Source organism: Crassostrea angulata, chromosome 4, assembly GCF_025612915.1.
Source record: "Crassostrea angulata isolate pt1a10 chromosome 4, ASM2561291v2, whole genome shotgun sequence".
Classification (NCBI taxonomy): Eukaryota; Metazoa; Mollusca; class Bivalvia; order Ostreida; family Ostreidae; genus Magallana; species Magallana angulata.
Window position 1 is genome coordinate 28,600,632 of NC_069114.1, and position 20,096 is coordinate 28,620,727.

The 20,096-nt window shown below is 34.8% G+C and overlaps 3 protein-coding genes across 3 annotated transcripts; all 3 read left to right on the forward strand.

The window, feature by feature from the left end:
* The first annotated feature begins 21 nt into the window (after nt 1-21).
* On the forward strand, nt 22-2,817 carry LOC128180428 (5-hydroxytryptamine receptor 1B-like). Its single transcript, XM_052848539.1, has one exon. It carries the CDS (start codon nt 1,173-1,175, stop codon nt 2,247-2,249), a length of 1,077 nt encoding a protein of 358 aa, XP_052704499.1. The 5' UTR covers nt 22-1,172; the 3' UTR covers nt 2,250-2,817.
* Nucleotides 2,818-3,816: 999 nt separating this feature from the next.
* On the forward strand, nt 3,817-14,768 carry LOC128180430 (retinol dehydrogenase 11-like). Its single transcript, XM_052848543.1, has 6 exons — nt 3,817-4,072; nt 7,856-8,098; nt 8,524-8,613; nt 9,494-9,679; nt 10,250-10,353; nt 14,016-14,768. The coding sequence occupies exons 1-6, from the start codon at nt 3,922-3,924 to the stop codon at nt 14,220-14,222; spliced, it is 981 nt and encodes a 326-aa protein (XP_052704503.1). The 5' UTR covers nt 3,817-3,921; the 3' UTR covers nt 14,223-14,768.
* A 2,339-nt stretch (nt 14,769-17,107) lies between these two features.
* LOC128180793 (glycoprotein 3-alpha-L-fucosyltransferase A-like) lies at nt 17,108-20,007 on the forward strand. The gene is made up of 2 exons (XM_052848949.1): nt 17,108-18,086; nt 19,138-20,007. Exons 1-2 carry the CDS (start codon nt 17,170-17,172, stop codon nt 19,460-19,462), a joined length of 1,242 nt encoding a protein of 413 aa, XP_052704909.1. The 5' UTR covers nt 17,108-17,169; the 3' UTR covers nt 19,463-20,007.
* The last annotated feature ends 89 nt before the right edge of the window (nt 20,008-20,096 follow it).

Below are 20,096 nucleotides of genomic sequence, written 5' to 3' on the forward strand. Positions count from 1 at the left end.
CAAGTTTTCCATGCATCGCAGAATATAATGTCTAAAATGTTTAGGTTTACAAACAACACCCCATCCACGTACTAAGTTGTATACGATTGTCAGTTTCAATATATGCATGTACATTCTGCAACCCGAGTATTCATCTTTTCACAAAAATGCATGCTGGTATAACTATTCAATCCCAAAGTTAATTTGACTTCACGAAAACCCGTGGTTCTGCACAAACACTCGTGCAGGTGTGACTGGTAAATTAAAAAAAAAGAGATTTGTTCAGTTCAAATCTGATAAAGTACCGGTAATTGAAAATATTGATCAATATGTTCTTTTATTTGAACCACATTGTAGATGAAATGTACATAAATTTCCATATTTTTTTTTTCATATTTACAATTTTGTATAACTTTAAGGAAAGAAAACCCCTTATTTACATGTACATGCATTATGATAGAGGCTTAATGAGGAAAATGGTGTAAAATTAGAATATTGTCTAAATTCCTGTAAATCAAAAGGGCATGCTCACGATTTCAACTAAAATTTGCAACCTTCCACTGCAAATGATAATCAAAAGGTGCTAAAATTAAATCATTTAATGTATATATGATTTTAATGCCAGTTGTAAAATTTAAATCGAAATACAGAATGATAGAGCTCATATGCACGCAAACTAAACGAAATATGTGATTGTAATACTAGTAGATTATAAATACTAGCTAGAAAAATTTAATGCATGATTTCATATGTCATGCTCTTGCATTTTGTTAATAAAAATCAATGTGTCTAAATATGGTTAACTTTGTGGGGTTTTTTTATTTTGTTAAAGATTTTACATCTTGTGTTACCGACCAAAGTTCTTTACTGGAATTTTCTTCCTAAGACGTCCAAGTCTTATCTTTGGTCACCAATGGCAACTGATCCGGAGCCATCAGCATTTTATATGCAGATAGACCATTACATTGAGCGAGTTAATCAATGTAAGACTAAGGAACAATAAAAATCATAAAATCATCGCTTTAATTGTTCCGTAATAGAACGGAAAACATTGACATTAATTGGCTGATAAACATCAACGCACCATTAACCAACACGCAACCTTATGGAGCAGAAACCTTCATCTCCCAGAATAGACCTTCCAAGAGTTCGAGAGTCCCGTGTTTTACGTTTTGAACAGCATCACTCCCAATATGGCTCCGGTGCTCAGATTGTTGTCCATCTCTCTATACGTGACTTCAACACTGGTCGTTTTCCTGCTGAACCTTCCAGTTATCATTATTTTAATCAGTGGTCGGTGTATGGGGCGGAAGATCCGGAACGTCCACATCCTGAGTTTGAGCATCACCGACTGTATGGTCAGCGTCAGTAGCGTGTTCTTATTCTACGCCCTACGTGTCACCGACGGAATTAACGACCCTAAACCTCCACTGCAGTACGCCAGGTGTTGGGTGGCCCTGGGTGTTTACCTGCTTACCATTGTGGCCTCCCTGTTACACCTGTGCTTCATTTGTGCAGATCGTTGGTGGATATTAACCAAAAATTATTCGACAGAACGAACTAAAAGAGTGTTTCGATTTTGGATAATCATCATAGCAACGTGGGTCTGCTCTTTTGCAATTGTGTTTATACCATTTACCGCTTTAAGGAGGGATCATACAATAACTGTATGTTCCATTCCGGAACTGTTTTCGGATTTTGGTGCTCATATAATATTTCGTTCGTGGGCAATTCTTCTCTTTCTTGGCCTCTTTTTCATCATAACGTCCTGTGGGTGGATGTTATATCGAATTCTTAATCTTCAAAAATCGCTCATACACCCAGCAAGGAATGGTCAGAAGGATGTTTTCACAGTCAGCAAACCTCGCGTCATCTTTGTTCGGCCTCGATCTGTTGTTCAGGAAGGCAACCATGCTCCATCTAAACCAGATAAGCCCATGAGAGTCAAACTAAATCGACTTTCGTTGAGGACCGTCAAACTAGTGGCCCACAGGAAGGCGGTGGTAACTTTGTTGATCCTAGCAGGATGTTTGCTCTTCTGTTTATCTCCCCTGTGTGCCGTTAACTTCCTGATGGGCTGGAGCCATACGTTTCCAAAAAACGCGCGTAGCCAAGATGCCATTTATTTTGTCTGCGTGCTTTCAAGCCTGAATTCCGCCTGTAACCCATTGGTGTATGCGTTCAGAGTGAACGAAGTGAGACACAATTTACGAGCGCTGAAGAAGAAACTCACATGTTGTTTCTGTTCATATTTGTGGCATGTTGACTGATACAGGAAATGTTTTATACCAAATAAATTCTCTTCTTTATGTATATAATAGAGCCAATTTTACGCTTCCACTTATTGATACATTATCTTTAGCCTATAACTCTTTATATAGATAACTACAACTTTATACAGTGGTGGAGCGGAAGACCATTGGGATCGAAGAAATTTAATTCATTGTGCAAGTCTTAGGAGAGAGAGAGAGAGAGAGAGAGAGAGAGAGAGAGAGAGAGAGAGAGAGAGAGAGAGAGAGAGAGAGAGAGAGAGAGAGAGAGTTAAGCTTCGATTTTAAGACATCCCTAGTCCCTGGAAGGAACACGGCACTGTACAATATATCTGGAGAGAACTATTCGGACCTCAAAGAAATTCTATGATTATAAAAAGCACGTCCTTTCAGGCACTTTTCGTCAAGAAAATAAGTAATAGGTTTTTGTTTAATTTGCTTATTCTATATGCATGCATATAAGAAATAGAATATGTCATAAAAGAGAGTTATAGAATCTAACAAGAAATTCGCTACAACTTTGTGAATATTCAGTCTTTTCGAAACATACCTCAACTTACACAAAATTTATTTAAATGAAAATAAATATATTAATCGATATGAGAATCTTGTTTAAATATAGTTTATTTGTACATTAAGTTGTAATTAGTTAATCTCTAAAAATAGACATTATTGAACGAAGTCGCAAGTTATATTTTTTACCTCATTGATCAATTGTTCAAAGGTACTTACATGTATATCAACGTGTATGGAGATTATTAAAAATGAATATATTTCTAGTCTTTTTATATTGGAGATTTTTACCGTACCAAAATGCATTTTACATTTTCAAATTTTGATAAGAAAAGCTTGTAAAATTTTATATCACTAATTAGGAGTATACATTTTTAACAGACAATCAGATATCTATTATAAGCAAAATCTATACGGGTAACTATAATTTTGTATCACTGATATATAAATTTGAATTGCGGGGCGGGGGGGGGGGGGGGGGGGGGGGAGGGTGTTAGCATATGATAGGACTCTTATATGAATACGTTAAAAATCTTTTAAAAGATATTTTTTATCATAAGAAATGAAAGTGAATGTTGTTGTTTTCTATAAATTATGATTTAAGAAAAATTGAGATCTTTATTTTGGAGATAAAACTGATTTTACAAGGAGAAAACAATTCACAACATTTTTTTTTCTAATTAATCAGAAATATACTGCGCCCCCGAAATACAATTTATGCTTAACATCTAAGTTAATGTTTTTAAATCAAAAAGGATAATTTATCACAATCACCATAATTTTAGACACAGTGCCATGTACGTTTGTGTAGATATTGCTCTTGACCATTCTTGGTCTGTCTGAGCCTCGGGAACTATTTAAGCGAGGAGGAAGCTAGGACATTAACTGCAGTCTGTATTCATGATTTTATCTTTCAAAACATTGCTCAAGGTGAAATGTCATTGTTTTTTACTAATGCACAGTATGAATCGATAAAAATAATTGCCAACTTCAAAGAAGCAGGTAATTTCCGGAACAATCATTAACGAGGTAGACGTTTACTCATATTCTTCTCCCACCCATATCCGGTTTGATCTTATAAAAGTGAAACTAGATCTGGTCTGTAAGGGTAAAAGCTAATATAAAAGCCTCTTTGAAGTTACAGTCTTTAAAGATTGCAATGGATCTAATTTCCATATTCTGTGGATTTTGTTTATTTGTTGGGATAGTCCTCACAGCGGTAAAACTATACGAAGTGTCCATAAAGAAGCCTTTCGTATCTGAAATCAAGTTACATGGTAAAACGGCTATTGTTACCGGTGCCAATACGGGTATGTTGATTCATCTTTGTTTGTTATGTAAGTTTACTCGTGTTTGTTTCTTTGATCATCAACACGAATGAAATACCAAACACTGCTGAAGCACAAAATCCTATTTTCAGCTGATTTGTTGAGACAGCGATTTACATTAAGCAATCTACAATTAAAATTAGACTTGTACAGGTAAAACTGCTCCTCTTCTTACCATGCTTGGACTGGTGATCAAGCATATTTTCAGAAGTTTTACCCTTGCATGGCTGTATGTCTGTCCGTATCAAATTTATAATGCATGTTTCTCAGCAACTATTAATTAGGCCTAAAAAAAAAAAATACTGTGTGTTTAGGGTAACCCAACCTACCAATCATAACATTGCTCGGCTTTATAGGTTGTTATTTTCATATTATTTCCATGAAGGTATTTGATGTATAACGGCCACATTTTGTACCAAATAAATGAATGGTCCAATATTTTTAATCATGATATCATTATGAAGGTGTTATCAAAATAAAATACTCCACCGAAGGAATTTTCAAATGTTGATTATGGTCCAACTGATTACAGTAGTTCGCCATAAGTATGTTCCCAAAATGGTCGACGTTAACGTAGATCTCGTCATCGCCTGAAGTTTTTTGACTAACTTAACTTCTAACAACAAAGAAAACATACTTATGGCCAACTAGCTACTGTACAACTTGAATTTTGCATTGAAGTCTATGGGCCACATATATGTTTTATTAAGATATTGTAAAAAGTAACTTATGATTAGTAAAACTCTCTTGGTTAATACCTACATTAACTGTCTCTATTAAAATAAAATTAATCATTTACCACAGATATTATGACGAAATCAAAATTTTCTTTTTTTTATCAAGGGGAGATAACTCTTAAAAAAAGTAAGGTGCAAAATGACCAGCTCCTTATATGTTGTCTGTCATGTGAATTTGGTTCATTTCACTTTCATAGTTATCTAGCAATACATATTTAACTACTTTAAAATGATTCAAAATTGTTCAATATCCCTTTGTTATAAATGAATACCTTAAAACCCACATTTTTAAATATGACACAAACAAATATTCTAAGGATTTTAAATTAAAATTGCATTTATGCCCTCATGCCAAAAAAATACGATAAGAATTTTAAAAATCCTAACTCTCTAACCTATTGTTTTCATCAGTGTAACCCAAAAATAAGCTCAAATTTTTGGGGGGCCTAATTTCACCTAAATGGTTGTAAATATTTTTAACACGTACTATATGGTTTTTGAACAAATTCAATGTCAACTTCCTGTTGAATGTCAACTTTGCTTATTTTGTGTATTCACATCACAGCGGAAGTACAGAATCAGAAGTATGCATTGGCCTACAGATATCTTGTTTTTTTTTAAGACATAATTAAAATATCAAACTGCTGTTATGATTTCATTATCATCCCAGCAATGATTCAAACAAGTGGTTGGTATCTGATAGCTATTGTTGATATGTATCATAAGGTCTATATAAGTGCAGAATTTTACAATTTTAGGCAGATAATAAGTTTTACTCTGACTGTTTGGAGGTTGAAGTCAATATTTCACTATTCACTTTAGTCTTTTGATTCATTTGAAATGTACAAACTGAATCTGCATATCTATTCATTTATTATATTAAAGATCCCTTGCTCAGACGTGATGAAGTCATATAAAATGCAGATTTCACTTGACAATTTCTGTAAATGTGAAAAGGCTTCAAACAAAATAATAATTTTATGGTAGATAGAAATTACCTGTTGTAGGAAAGACTGATATATTATTTTAAGACTGATATATTTTATCCAACATTCAGAATTTGAGGTGCAGCCTGCATGGGGTTTTATCTGAGATTCTGTAAAAATGTCTTTAGACAGCTAGGATTTTAAGGTGAAAGATTTAAATGGCAACATGTAATGGACTGCCAACTTGAAGTACATTTAAATTTGTAGAATACTGGTACATGTATTGTTTTTTGTCTAAAGAAAAGTTTTCTTCTCTTTTAAATAAATGTAGTACGTTATCTATAGAGAGGGCTTAATTTGCTCTCACTGACCCTTTAGACCTGTTAGAAGGCTTTGAGAAGGAAATATAACCATGCAACTGCAGGAATTAAAAGTAAGACAATTAAAGGCAAAGATTTTTTTTTTGCATTTATTTTAACAATGCTGAGGTACAAAATTTATCTGTAAGTATTAAGGAATTTTTATGTACCAAAGATGGAGAACTATAGTATATTTTTATATCACTATGGTGACCACCCCTCCTGATGTACGATTTAATTGCTGTAGGTAATCTAGCCCTCTGATGTCGATTCACAATTTAGATTTTTATCAACTTGGTGATTCAGATTGAGTGTAATTACTAATATTGTTATCTTCAGGTGATCAAGGTTCATTAGTGTTTTCTGATTGCATGAAGTCAGTAAAACATTCAGTATGCACATAGATTAAGGAATTAAATCAGGATTGGTTTAAATACTGTAATCAGGGGTTTATTTTATTTTTGGGTCCGTTTACTGGACCCATCCCCAAAAAATCATCAATATTTTCCCAATTCAAGACCATTTTTCCAGATTAGGTACCGGTGTCCATAGACGTTGGAAATTAAGAGCTGCATGTTGACATTTTAAGAGACAAAAAAGAGCAAAATATCATTGTAATAAAGTCATAAGAATCAATTCCTAACCTTTCTGATAACTAACCCACAGCTTTTTTCTTCACTTTTGTTTATATTTTGAAACTAGTAGTACTTTTAGAAAATTTATTATTTTTCCAATATCAACATGATCAACAGTTTAAAAACAGTAGGAAAACCCGGAGTAAATACAATGTAGTGTTGTTATTGAATAAGACTCGTAAAGCCGCTCCTCTATGGTACACTATGCAAAATGTAATGACATCCCATATGAGGTCATCTCAGAGCAACCTTTCAAGTATGAATAAACATAGATATGTAAGCCAATCTGATTCAAGCTACAATAAACAAGTCTTTAAATAGTAACTTCGATAGCTTTATCTATTACCACTTTAATGCTTGCTCATTTATTAGAATTCTTTTTTTACCATTTATAATATCCAATCCTACTGATATTCTTCCATGAATCATGCAAACAGCAAGAACATGGACTTACAATTGACACATGCACTTCGTCATACTATATGAGGCACCTCTGGGATTAAGGTTCATTGGTGATAAAGAAATACATGTACATAACTGAACTACCAGCCAAGATTTTGACAGCAGTGACTTCATTGGCTATTGGAAAGGTCACTTTGAAATGACCCTGTGTGGAATGTTAGAAATTTTATAGCTATCGCAAAGGAGCAGTTTTACAAGTCAGTCTAATTTTAATTAGATAAATATATCACTCTGTTAAAATTACATAGGCGAGTGGAAAAAAGCCAAACATTAGCAATAAAATTCATCTTTAAGTAAAATTACCTTAATTTAAAACCATTTTAACAAGATCTTGGACTTTGGGCAGTTGTGTCAAACAGCAATGTGTCGTAGGCCTGTCTATTTCATTGCTGGCCACTCGACCATAGCTCATTGAAATCAACTAGATTTATCTGGCTTTTGTGTGAGTTTAACCTATGCAATTGCAATCAATGCAGACTTTGCTTGAAACTAGCATCATTTTTAACTTGTTTTGAGGCAAGAAATAGATATATAGTTACTACTATGTCCTACCAAAAGTCCAAGGTCTTGATAAAATAGTTCTATCATGAAATATACAACACTTTGAAATTAAGGAAACCATGAATGTAAATATCACATTTTACAGGGCTTGGGTATTGGACAGCACTAGATCTAGCCAAACGAGGAGCTCACGTCATTTTAGCTTGTAGAAACTTACAAAAGGCAGAGGAGGCAAAGAAAAAAATCCTGAAGGAACTATCCGATGGAGGTGATGTGGTCGTCAGACACCTAGATCTGAGTTCTATGCGATCTGTACGGCAGTTTGCACGAGAAACTTATGAACAAGAATCCAGATTAGATATTCTCATCAATAATGCAGCAGTTTCAAGTGAGTTAGTTTTTTTATTCTTTGAATAAATGTTTCAAGTTCTGGTGAACTTATCATAGTAAGTAATTTTCATTCCATAAAATTAAAGGGAAGTTAGTGTACTGAGATTATTGTCTCCTTTAGGGCTGTAGATAATTTATCAGTATGACTCCCATTCTATGCATTTAAATACACCTGCAGTTTTAATATGTTGAATACTTTGTTTATCAGAAAGTTTAATCTGGGTTATATCGTTAAATTGAATATTTTTAGGGTCATCATGCAACTTGCAGTTCATTTTAGACACTAATACTCAGTAGCTCAAACTATAACAATAACACAACAGAGTTCATTACACAAAGGTGAAGGTTGAGATTGATAAAATTATTTGTATAAATGACTGACTGATAGTTATTAATTATTTTTGTCTCCTTATATTTTGATAGGCATGCCAAAAACCATTACAGAGGAGGGATTGGAATTTACGTATGCTACAAACCATGTTGCACCATTTCTTCTTACCGATCTTCTTCTTGGTAAGATTCAAATGATGGGAGAAAATTGATTAAAAAATTTTAATTATTGAATACAAATTATAACTTTTTTGAAGAGGATATTTAACGATCATTGCAAGATACCATATCCACTAAGTTAAACAATGATTGTATTGCAGTTCAGTCAATTAATTAAGGAGGCTGGATGGTTAACAAGTTACCTGTTAGATCCATCTCAAGATTTCAGATGTGATTTGTTTATCATAAAAGAAAAATTCAGTGTATTTTAGCTTTTAAATTAGAGTTTTTTCCTACTGTCCCTGAAACATTGTACTTTCCCATATGAATGGTTAGTGAACGGTGAGCGCACGCTGAACGGAATTTGGTGAGCGCTTATGAGCGGTGAACGGTAAGCGAATGCAGAGTCCAAAGTGAATGGTGAACGCTATGTTAACAAAAGATAAAAGATTTATTGGAGTACCTGGGGAGTTATCCTTACATTGTGTTTTGTCTGTAATCGGGAAACAATAACAAAAAAACTACATGTATGTATTGTTATCAGCCTAAATATGATATTATCTGACTGAACGAAAAGTGAACGCTGAACAGACAGTGCATGAGCGCAAGGTGAAAATTGCAGCTCATATTATAGCTTTATTATAGAGCTTTTTTTTCAAGATCAATTTGTCTGAAAATGGTCCCAACCATCCAGCCCTCTAGCCTGTTATAATGGGCACTTCTAGTGCATCAGCCAATAGATCTGTCGACAAAAGTTCTGAAAATGTTTCATGAGTACAACATCAAATGTTACAAAGCACTCATTTCTTTTCTTCCAACAACTACTCCTAAAGAATTGTGGAATATTGTTGTTAGATAACATATGCATATTTCCTGGGAATTTTTTTTTTTTTCAAATTTGAAGATTTGCTTAAGAAGTCTGCTCCAAGCAGAATTGTAAATCTGACCTCCATCATGAATACTTTCGGGAAAGTGGACGTAGGTGACCTGCAAGGCAAGAAGGACTATGATGGCTTCTCATCCTACTGCAACACAAAGCTGATGAATATTCTGTTTACCAAAGAACTTGCTAGGAGGCTGGAAGGAACAGGTAAACTGTAGCATAAAGATAAATATACATGTATGATACTGTATATATGGTTATTTTCAACATGTGTTATTATTGCCCCTCTTCACTTGCAAACGGTTTCTTCCCATCTTGAATTCGCTTAGACACAGTTGTATTTAAACAGAGATTTTGGAATTGGCCCGCTGAAAACAATTTGAAGGGGGCAAAAATAAAAAGGGGGCAAATATTTTGTGTAACAATGATTTAATTGTTGAACACTGAACAATAGATGAAGTTATGGCAAACTTAATTTGCAGATGTGTAACAGTGATTAATTGAACAGTGCACAGTAAAAATCAGTTAAAGCAAAGCACCAGACACAAGTGATTTGTTTTATTTGTAATCTTTTACATGAGTAATTGTTATAAATACAATCTTGTAAGGGGAATTAATCTGACTTCACTGTAAGCATGAATTCATTTTAAGCATGGTCATTGTTTTATCTTTTACTGTTATGGTGAATGATATATGATGCTTTCTCAAGCTCACCTTCTTGAGAAGGTGGTGTCAGAGTGTACGTATTTCAGGCTGTCCCACATATAAATGTTGTAGGTGTTTCTACCTGTTGTGTGCACCCTGGGGCTGCTGGGACAGAGATTTTCCGAGGTCTGCGGGGGAACCAGCTGTTCACACCTTTCCTCTCACTGTTCTTTAAGGTCAGTATACAACACAAGATAAGCAATGAACAGAACTACTGAACAGAATTTTGAACAAAGGATTATGCATTTCTCGCCCCAAAAAGTAAAGTTCTATAGAGAGCTTTGAAAATAAGGTTAAAGATAGTTGAAATCATTTTGAAAATAAGTATATAAGTTAAAGGTTGTCACCACAGTGATGTCATAATGTAGAATGACGTTATTAGTCCCCTACCGGTTTTCACCAGAGGGGACTATAGCTTTCCTCTGTGTCCGTCAGTCCGTCCGTCCGTCTATCTGTCCCACTTCAGTTTTCCACACTTTTTAGCTCACCTGAGCTGAAAGCTCAAGTGAGCTATTCAGATCACATTTTGTCTGTCGTCCGTCTGTCCGTCCGTCTGTCCGTAAACTTTTCACATTTTCAACAGCTTCTCAAGAACTACTGGGCTAATTTCAACCAAACTTGGCACAAATCATCCTTAGGCAAAGGGGATTCAAAGTTGTGAAAATTAAGGGCCACACCCGTTTTCAAGGGGAGATAATTAGAAATTAATGAAAAATTTCGAGAAATATTCAAAAATCTTCTTCTCAAGAACCAGAAAGCCAGGAAAGCTGAAACTTGTGTGGAAGCATCCTCAGGTAATGTAGATTCAAAGTTGTGAAATTCATGACCCCCTGGGGTAGGGTGGGGCCACAATGGGGGGGTCGAAGTTTTACATAGGAATATATAGAGTAAATCTTTAAAAATCTTCTTCTCAGAAACTAAACAGCCAGGAAAGCTGAAACTTGTGTGGAAGCATCCTCAGGTAATGTAGATTCAAAGTTGTGAAATTCATGACCCCCAGGGGTAGGGTGGGGCCACAATGGGGGGGTCGAAGTTTTACATAGGAATATATTGGGTAAATCTTTAAAAATCTTCTTCTCAGAAATTAAACAGCCAGGAAAGCTGAAACTTGTGTGGAAGCATCCTCAGGTAATGTAAATTGAAAGTTGTGAAAATCATGACCCCCGGTGGTAGGGTGGGGCCACAATGGGGGGTCGAAGTTTTACATAGGAAAATATAGAGTAAATCTTTAAAAATCTTCTTCTCAGAAACTAAACAGCCAGGAAAGCTGAAACTTGTGTGGAAGCATCCTCAGGTAGTGTAGATTCAAAGTTGTGAAAATCATGATCCCTGGGGGAAGGGTGAGGCCACATTGGGGGGGGGGGGGTGTTAAAGTTTTACATAGGAATATATAGAGTAAATCTTTAAAAATCTTCTTCTCAGAAACTAATCAGCAAAATGATTCTTTATAATTGTTAAGACTTTGGCTCCAGGACAATTCTTTGGCCTCACAAGAAGGTTCAGAGTTTGATGCAGCTTAATATCCCATATATAAACAATTGTAAAGGATCTTTTTGAGAACTGCAATACTCAACATGTGATATGACTATAAAATTGAAGCAGGCAGCTATTTTTTCATAATAGAATCTTTTTGTATTACTGTATTGAGTTATTGCCCTTGATTTATTGATTCTTGATTATTTTAATTAATGCATCCACTGTTAACCATTTATTGTGATGATTATTTTTATACAATAATAAATATTCAATGTATATAAGTTGTTCTGCGTAAGTACTTTTGGGTTAGGCCAGATTAGTTTGTTTATTTTTGATTTCCAATTTTTAGATACTATGAATTATTATAGGCCGGCACATATATAGGGACAGTGTCTATTGCATTATGATGAGCGACAGTTTGGGGTTAAACTTGAACAGGTACGGATAGAATGAGTGTGTGGACACCCCTGCTCTATCTAATCTTCACGTTTTCTAACCTATGAAACAGAGTTTGCAGTCATTCCTGCCCTGCATCGCATTGATAGAAGTGTGTGGTCATACCTGCTTCTGGTGGTTGCGGTGGAGCACTAGTGTATGGTCATTCCTGCTGGTGTTCTGGCCTTTCTAGCATAAGTGTGCGGTACTCCCTGCTTGCGTTAGGTTGAGCTGTTGGCGCAAGTGTGCGGTTATCCCTGCTTGTGTTAACGTTGGTACCTGTTGAGTTGCGTAGGTGTGCGGTCATCCCTGCCTGCGTAACGTTGAGTCCCTATATATGTGCAGGAGCGGTGATTAAAGTCTGATCTTGTAAATATTGGCAGCAATCAGGGCTATCCGAGTTCCAAGGGGGAAAAATGGATTTTATTTATACAGGATCTACATGTATTATTGTACATTGTCCAGATTGTTTGTATTATGACTCCATTAAGCTGACGTTATCATACCTATTGTTCCTCAGGTGAGCGATGTGGCCCATGGGCCTCTTGTTTTCTTTATGTGTTTGAAGAATAATATGAAATTTGCTGAACAGCTTCAAAATGCCAAACTACAGATCAAGTATACACTTTTGTAGCGTCTGGTTGACGTATTTTCGAAAAAATTGATTTGTTATATTCCAATTTTTTAATGTTCAGGTTCGATATTCTGCATAACAGTGCATTGTTTTCACAATTTCCACAAACCGGTAGGGAAAGTGTATTGCTTATGCAATACTCTCAGAATGCTTGTTGAGATTGTCTTAATTTGATAAATTCATATTTTCTAGCAAAAAATGGGTACCGGTTTTTCAACTGGAAAATATTGAGTGCAGGCTTGCTCAAGTACCATATTTTAACTCTGATGTGTATAATTATATGAACAAAACAGTGTGAAAGTTGTACTTGAGCAGACCTGTGCTTTATACTTCCAAAGGCAAAATATGAAGGAAAAATTACAATATTTTCATTTACATGTATTTGTAAAATTGCAGGAATAAGCACATTTTAGTGACATTAAAGATAAATAGCTTTAGGACAGTGATGACTAATATTAAGATTATTGTGAAAGACATCCGCTGTGTAATGTTTCATGGAAAATTTGATTTAATATGATACTATTCAAAGTGCCATATCAAATGTAGGCCTTGTACATGCAGAGTTATATGCCAATTATTATTTTCATCTAGTTGTATGTAAATGGAAAACAATTTTGACAATTTGTCCAGTTTGAAAATTTACAAAATAAAACAGTTTTGAGATACTAAACAGAAACAGAATTGGCCATTTTAGTTCAGTTTTTAATTAGCTCTTTGTATCAGCAAAAGTTGAATGAGACAAATATAAACTATATGTTGTGAAGTAGATAAATAAGGAATAAGGAATCATTCTTTGAGTATTATGAGGTGATAATTTCGGTCGGGGTGTGATCAAATCCAATAAAGCCCGAAGGGCTTTATGGTAGATTTGATCATACCCCGACCGAAATTATCATCTCATAATATTCAAAGAATGATTCCTTATTACTTATATTTATATAATTTCAAGCCATCATAGGATTATACAATGTATATTAAAATATAAATAAGCAAACCCCGCTGGCGCCTCGATTTGGCGTCATTTGTATTATGGATTATATAGTACAAAATTGATACGTAGTGTTATCACAGGCAAAGACACTGGAAAATGTAAATATCTATAAATAAAGCAATTTCAATAAAGAATGCTGCAGTTTCAAACCAAAGATGATATGTCAGTCCCTTGATTGCCTCATTTTATTAAATGTATCCCTCACAAAGATTTAAAATCTGTGGTCCAGTCATTTGTCCTTAAATATGTAATAACAAGCAAAAATGTCAATCATTACATATATTTCCTCTTTGCTATGACAGACGCCCAGGGATGGTGCCCAGACAACACTGTATGCAGCAGTCTCAGAGGAAATGCGGAATGCTCGGGGTGAATACTTGTCTGATAGTCAGGTATACGACCACACCTGGTGGATCAGTGGGTCAGCATATGACCAGGGACTGAGTAAGAAACTGTGGGAGGCCACAGAAGCCATTATTGCTACAACTGATTTGTCCTCTTCAAATTAACTGTCATTTAATTTACATGATTGTGTACAAATGTAAATGTACACTTACATTTTAACAAAAATAATATTTAACTTCAGAGAGTTGTGATTCATTTTTGTGTGTTGTGTTTGTGCCATATGGCAACCTCTTTGAAAAGAAATAAGAATGTATTCTACAGAGCAGTATTTTAGTAAACAATCAATCCTATACAAATTTTGTAAACATTCCGGTAGTTGTGTAACATTTTAATGTTGTTTGCGTTTATGCCTTACGATAACCTAGTCCTTCAAAGAAATCGAATAACAGAACAGTATTTTTAGTTTTATACAGGTGCCTTTTTATACCTGAAAAGGTGTCAAGTCAAGCCTCAGGTGTACTTTATGAATGTATATATGTACAAGTATGTACAACATGTATATATGAATATGCTGAGTTTAAGCTTTTTGCAAGATGATTTACCAAATCTCAGGACTAATTTATATGATCTGATCAGTGTCAACTTGGTGCATTTTGGAAAATTTATTTGTTCAAACAATATTTTTAAAAAATATACAAAAAAATACAAGATGTAGTTTTGTTAATTCACTTTTTATTGATATAATAAATACTGTACATTTACATCATAATTCGTTTGTGATATTAATTATTGGGTGAGGAGTACCCACCAAATCCACGAATATTAAGCCACCGCTAATTCAAGTGATTCCACAGAACAGAATTGTTCAATTTGTGTCAATATTTTTCCAGAAAAAGTGAAGATTTTCACCGGTAATTTGTTTAATTTAAATGACTTTTGATATTGGTTTTCGTCGTCGTCGTGCGTCGTGGACGACCAAGGTTTTCCATCCGATTTTTTTCAGATCGGGAGCTACAGACCTGCAGCTATAAAATGACTAAGTCCAATTTGGTGTTAAACAGTGATTTATTTGACCCTTGGTATCAAATCTGATCTGATTAAGCATCTATTAACAGTGGGATTAATAGATATAGTTTCACATACACAAAGAGAGAACAATTTAGATTGGTTCAGACCGTCTGGTATAATCGTAAATAACTACATAACAATTCAAACTGGGTCATTTACAGATTGGATCGTTAGTAAAAAATAATTGGAAATTGTATTGAATACTTTAAAATGCGTCTGAATTAATTAAACTGTATAATTTGCAGACAGTTTCTTCTATAACCAGAGATATATATGTCTCTGCTATAACTTATACATGTATAGATCGTTGGTCGCGTTTCCAGCAACGCTAAAAGCTAAATTGATAATATTTAATACAGCAATTTATTGTTCATCACCTTCTCAACTACATTGACTCATCTACATGCAGTTCACAATACGGCCAAAACCGCTGTCTGGTTACACGTTTACAATTTTACATTTCAAACTTTTTGAAAACTACTAAGTACAAGACCAATTTTTAACAATTTTAGTTTATTGCATCTCACACATGATAAGAGGAATCTTAATTACCTTAACACCCCCCCCCCCCACCCACCCGGGACTCACGCGGGGCCAAATATGCCAAAAAAGCCACATTATAACGATTTTCTTCCTACGTGATGACTTGAGCTTACAATTTGTTCAAAGATTTCCCTTCCTACCCGAAATGATAAAGAAGTTTCGTTAAATGCATATACGCTTTTTGAATCGCGGATTGGGAGGGGGTAGCTAGCTAGATAACTTGTTTTTTTTCTATTTAATTAAATCAAACAGTAAAATATGTTTTCAAAACATAAAACAGGTCTTTAGACATCCTTGAAATGTTTGGATCATATGATAGTTTGAAAATTAGTTGAATTGCGACAAAAAGCTGTCGAAAAGGGTGGACATATCCCACATACTCACAAACTAATTTAAACCATATGAAAAGAAAATTCGAGGGAGGGGGTGAAGACTGTCCAACACAGGCGAGGACCGTTCTCTTCAATGAACTCTTCTAAAGTCTTAATGGAAATGTCTTTTGGAGAGAGAGTGTGTATGTAGAATGGGCATAGTTCAGGTATTGTCTCCTTTTTATGGTTTAAAGTTTAGTGCCCCATTCTAAATCAATTGAAAACACAAATCTATTAATCCGGATTTCCTTAATTGAAAGACATCTAGCACATAAATACGAGATCCCTAAATAAATGGGGTATGCCAGTAGGGGAGATGAACATGGATTGTCAATTCCCAAACATGATTGCTTTATTGATAAATATAATTTTGTTTTAAGGCTACTCATTTTTACCTTTAGTCCAGGTAACGGACAGTATAAAAAATGTTTTTGAAGAATCGTGAACCCTTTTCCTGAAAGCATGGGGCCCTGAACGATTAAGTGTCATTTTATCTTTCAACTAACAAGACATATAGACTTTGCTCATTTCTTTTTCAAAAACATTTAGACGCATATTTCCCCCCCCCCCCCCCACCAAGTAAAGTTTATCCGAATATCTTTTATAAATTAATAAAATAAATCCACAGGTCCTCCAGGACTTCGCTATATCCGAGTTTTATTGTATTCTAAAGAAATTCATGTCGGTAAACAATTAAGGGTGAAATCGAACAAATAAAGAGAAATTAAATAGATTACATACTTGTCCAATACAAGTTGTGGTGCTAGGATAGTATAGTGTAGTTTGAAACTAGAAGCGATGTCAACATTTGGTATATTATGAGATTTCAAATCGATATTTATATTTTCAAGTACACGCATATACAGATCGAGTGAACGTTTATGATAATAACAAAACTTTCAACTTTGCATACTTTGCGGAATATCAAGCTTATTCTCAGGGGTTTTTTTAAAATAAAGGTAAAGCACTCTATAGTCAATTACATGTAATTGTAAAATATCCCCTTATCTGTCCTCATATAGGATCGTTTGTTTAAGAAAATGTTATCAAGCGTAGTGGTAGTGCATAATTATGTGACACGACCTTGGTGTTATCTAAGAGGAGTCGACATTTTAGGGTTTCCCCCAAGATGGAAAGACTTTATCGATATTTTCTGTTTGTTGTCATTGTATTTATAATAGCCAGTTGTGTCATAAATTTTTCTTCGATATTTCGGTGCACTTCACTTCAAAAGAGGGAGCTGTCTAAAGCCGTTCCGTGTGTTCCCGTGAAATCTCGCGGAAGTGCACGAGACGTGGTCAAAGTGCTCCGCAAGGAGACGTCACCAAACTTGACTTCTGTGTGGGACGCCGCATCAGGTGAAGATCGAATTTATCAGCAGATTACTTACAGACCGGAAGTGGACTTGTCTCGTAATAGGATTATTTTGATATCTGGAAGCGGAGATTTTGACATTCCAAGAGGGCAAGAGAAATTTATCCAAGACCAATGTCCGATTAAAAATTGTGAAATACATCGCGACGATTCAAAGTCATTGAAAGCCGATGCAAGGCTTTTCAATATTCAAATAAGTAACAGTGAATTAGTTTTGTTCAAAAGAAACCCAGGTGAAATTTGGATCCTCTATATTTTGGAGGGACCACTGGCTACGCTTGATTACACTTTATTGGGTGAGGTCTTCAACTGGACTGCGACTTATCGCCATGATTCTACGATCGTAGCACCGTATGAAAAATGGCATGCATTTCAGGAGGGAAAAAAGAACCAAACTTTGTCTGTGAAAAACTATGCGGCGGGAAAGAAGAAACTGGCTGCTATATTTGTCTCCAACTGTGAGACCAGTAACAATAGAATGGGGTATGTTCGCGAGTTACAGAAATACATGACGGTCGATGTGTATGGCGCCTGTGGACACCATCAGTGTGATAGGTCTTCGGAGCTGGAGTGTTTTGAGATGCTGAAGAAGGACTATAAGTTTTATCTAGCTTTTGAAAATTCAAACTGTAGAGACTACATCACGGAGAAGTTTTTCAGAAACGCACTAATGTAAGTGATCGATTGTCACCTTTCTGTTGTTGATATGAGGAAACATCTTACTTTTATATAGGTCTGTAAATTTATCCCAAAAAGATGAGATACCGAGGTTAATGTTGGCAGCAACATTTTCATTTCGAAATTAAATCAAATGTTCAGGGCACATGAAATGTATCAATTTCAAGAGAAAATCATAATGCAAAGAATTATATCATTTCCAATCATTTAACGGTTTTGCCGCATATCCCCAGTGAAATTGGTTTGATCATTCAGAACTCTTCGAATGGATGTCCCACATATTTGTTAAGTGAACGAGACATTCTAGAAGTCCAATTAGGCATTCTATAGAGACTCGAGAGAGTGGCTTACATCAAGTGCTTTCGGAAACTCAATTGATTAGAAATCCGAGAGTAATTGAGGATATCAATTTTATTCAACTGCTCTGCTAATATCGTGTTTCCACTGTCTAGATTTGTTGTTAAAGATTTAGGAAACATACTTTTCGTTCATTAACTAATGAGTTATCATAAATGCTCTAGAAAGTAATTCTCGAGAGTAAATAAAAATTCTCAGATATATGTGTAAAATAAAATTGCTTATACATGTATATCTGTATGTAATTTGACTTTGAATGCATTGTCTTTTAGACCTATACATGTATGTGAATGCATCGAAAACAGTAGAAACATTATTTAGTACTTGAAAAAATCTTAAAAGTAAAGTTGATTTGGTTGGCTATAATGGCCATAAATTACACAATTTGTGCACGTGTACCATCGCACTTACGAAACCTTCATCTGTCATTTCCTCAAAAAATGTTTTAAATATGACTGTACTTTATTGTGGGAAGTTTTGGCAAAGTTCTTAATTCTTCGGGGAATTTTGCTGTTGCCCAATAAATCTGCAATTGATAAGAATGTAGCCAAGTGGTTTTGTTGGGATTCTTCGTTAGAGTCGTTAAACTGGTAAAATCTGATGATTTTTCTCAAACTACAATCATAATAATTATGACCATTTTGATATTTTAAGAAAAAATGATTTTCTGCATCTCTTCCATTGGCAGGAATGACGTAGTTCCGGTGGCGATGGGTGCACACCCAGACGACTATGCAAGATCCGCCCCGCCAAACTCATTCATACACGTTGAAGATTTTGAATCTCCTCAGCATTTAGCGCGTTATCTAAAAGTTTTAGACAAAAATGATGAACTTTATAATGATTACTTTAGATGGAAGGGAACTGGAGATTTCATAGACACGAAATTTTGGTGCAGGTTATGTGCAATGTTGAATGACCTCAATAAGCCAGAGCTCATTATCCGCGATATTGCAGCATGGTGGAGACAACCGGAAGTGTGTATACGAGGAGACCAAAGATGGCGGAGGTGATGTTTCCTCAATCTAGATTTGTTTGTTCAGTTCAGCCCTTTACAGTTGAAAATCGTTTGTTTGTTTTATGAAAGTTATAACCATTGTGTTCATGACGGCTGGTAGCGTCTAAAACCAAATGAAAAGACGGGCGTTAACTATTTGAATAAAGTCGTTCGATGACGACCCGTGACGTCAGACTAATGATATTCGACAAGGAACGACTCGCGGTTGGTGATATTTATGATATTTAATGTGATATGAGGTGAAAATTGTACATCAAATTTGATTCCAAATAGTTTTTTCTATTCATTTTACATGTATATACATGTATCTACTAAGTAGATTTGATTTTAGTAAATAATTTTGAAATGTTTTAAGTTGTAAACTTGTGATGTTGCAAAATGGAACGATTGTCATTTCTTAAACTATCCGTCGGGTAGTTTAAAATTTAAAAATTGAGACAAATGATACTTTTTGGAATGGACGCTTAAAAACCAAGATTCCATTATTTAGGTTCTATTGCAGCCTATTTTGACATTCGTAAATAAAAAGTAAGAAACTTCTTTTATCATTGACCTACTTTATTTAACTGGAGGATGATATGTATGAATTATTGATGAATCATTAAATAATTTGTTTACGAAGAGTTATT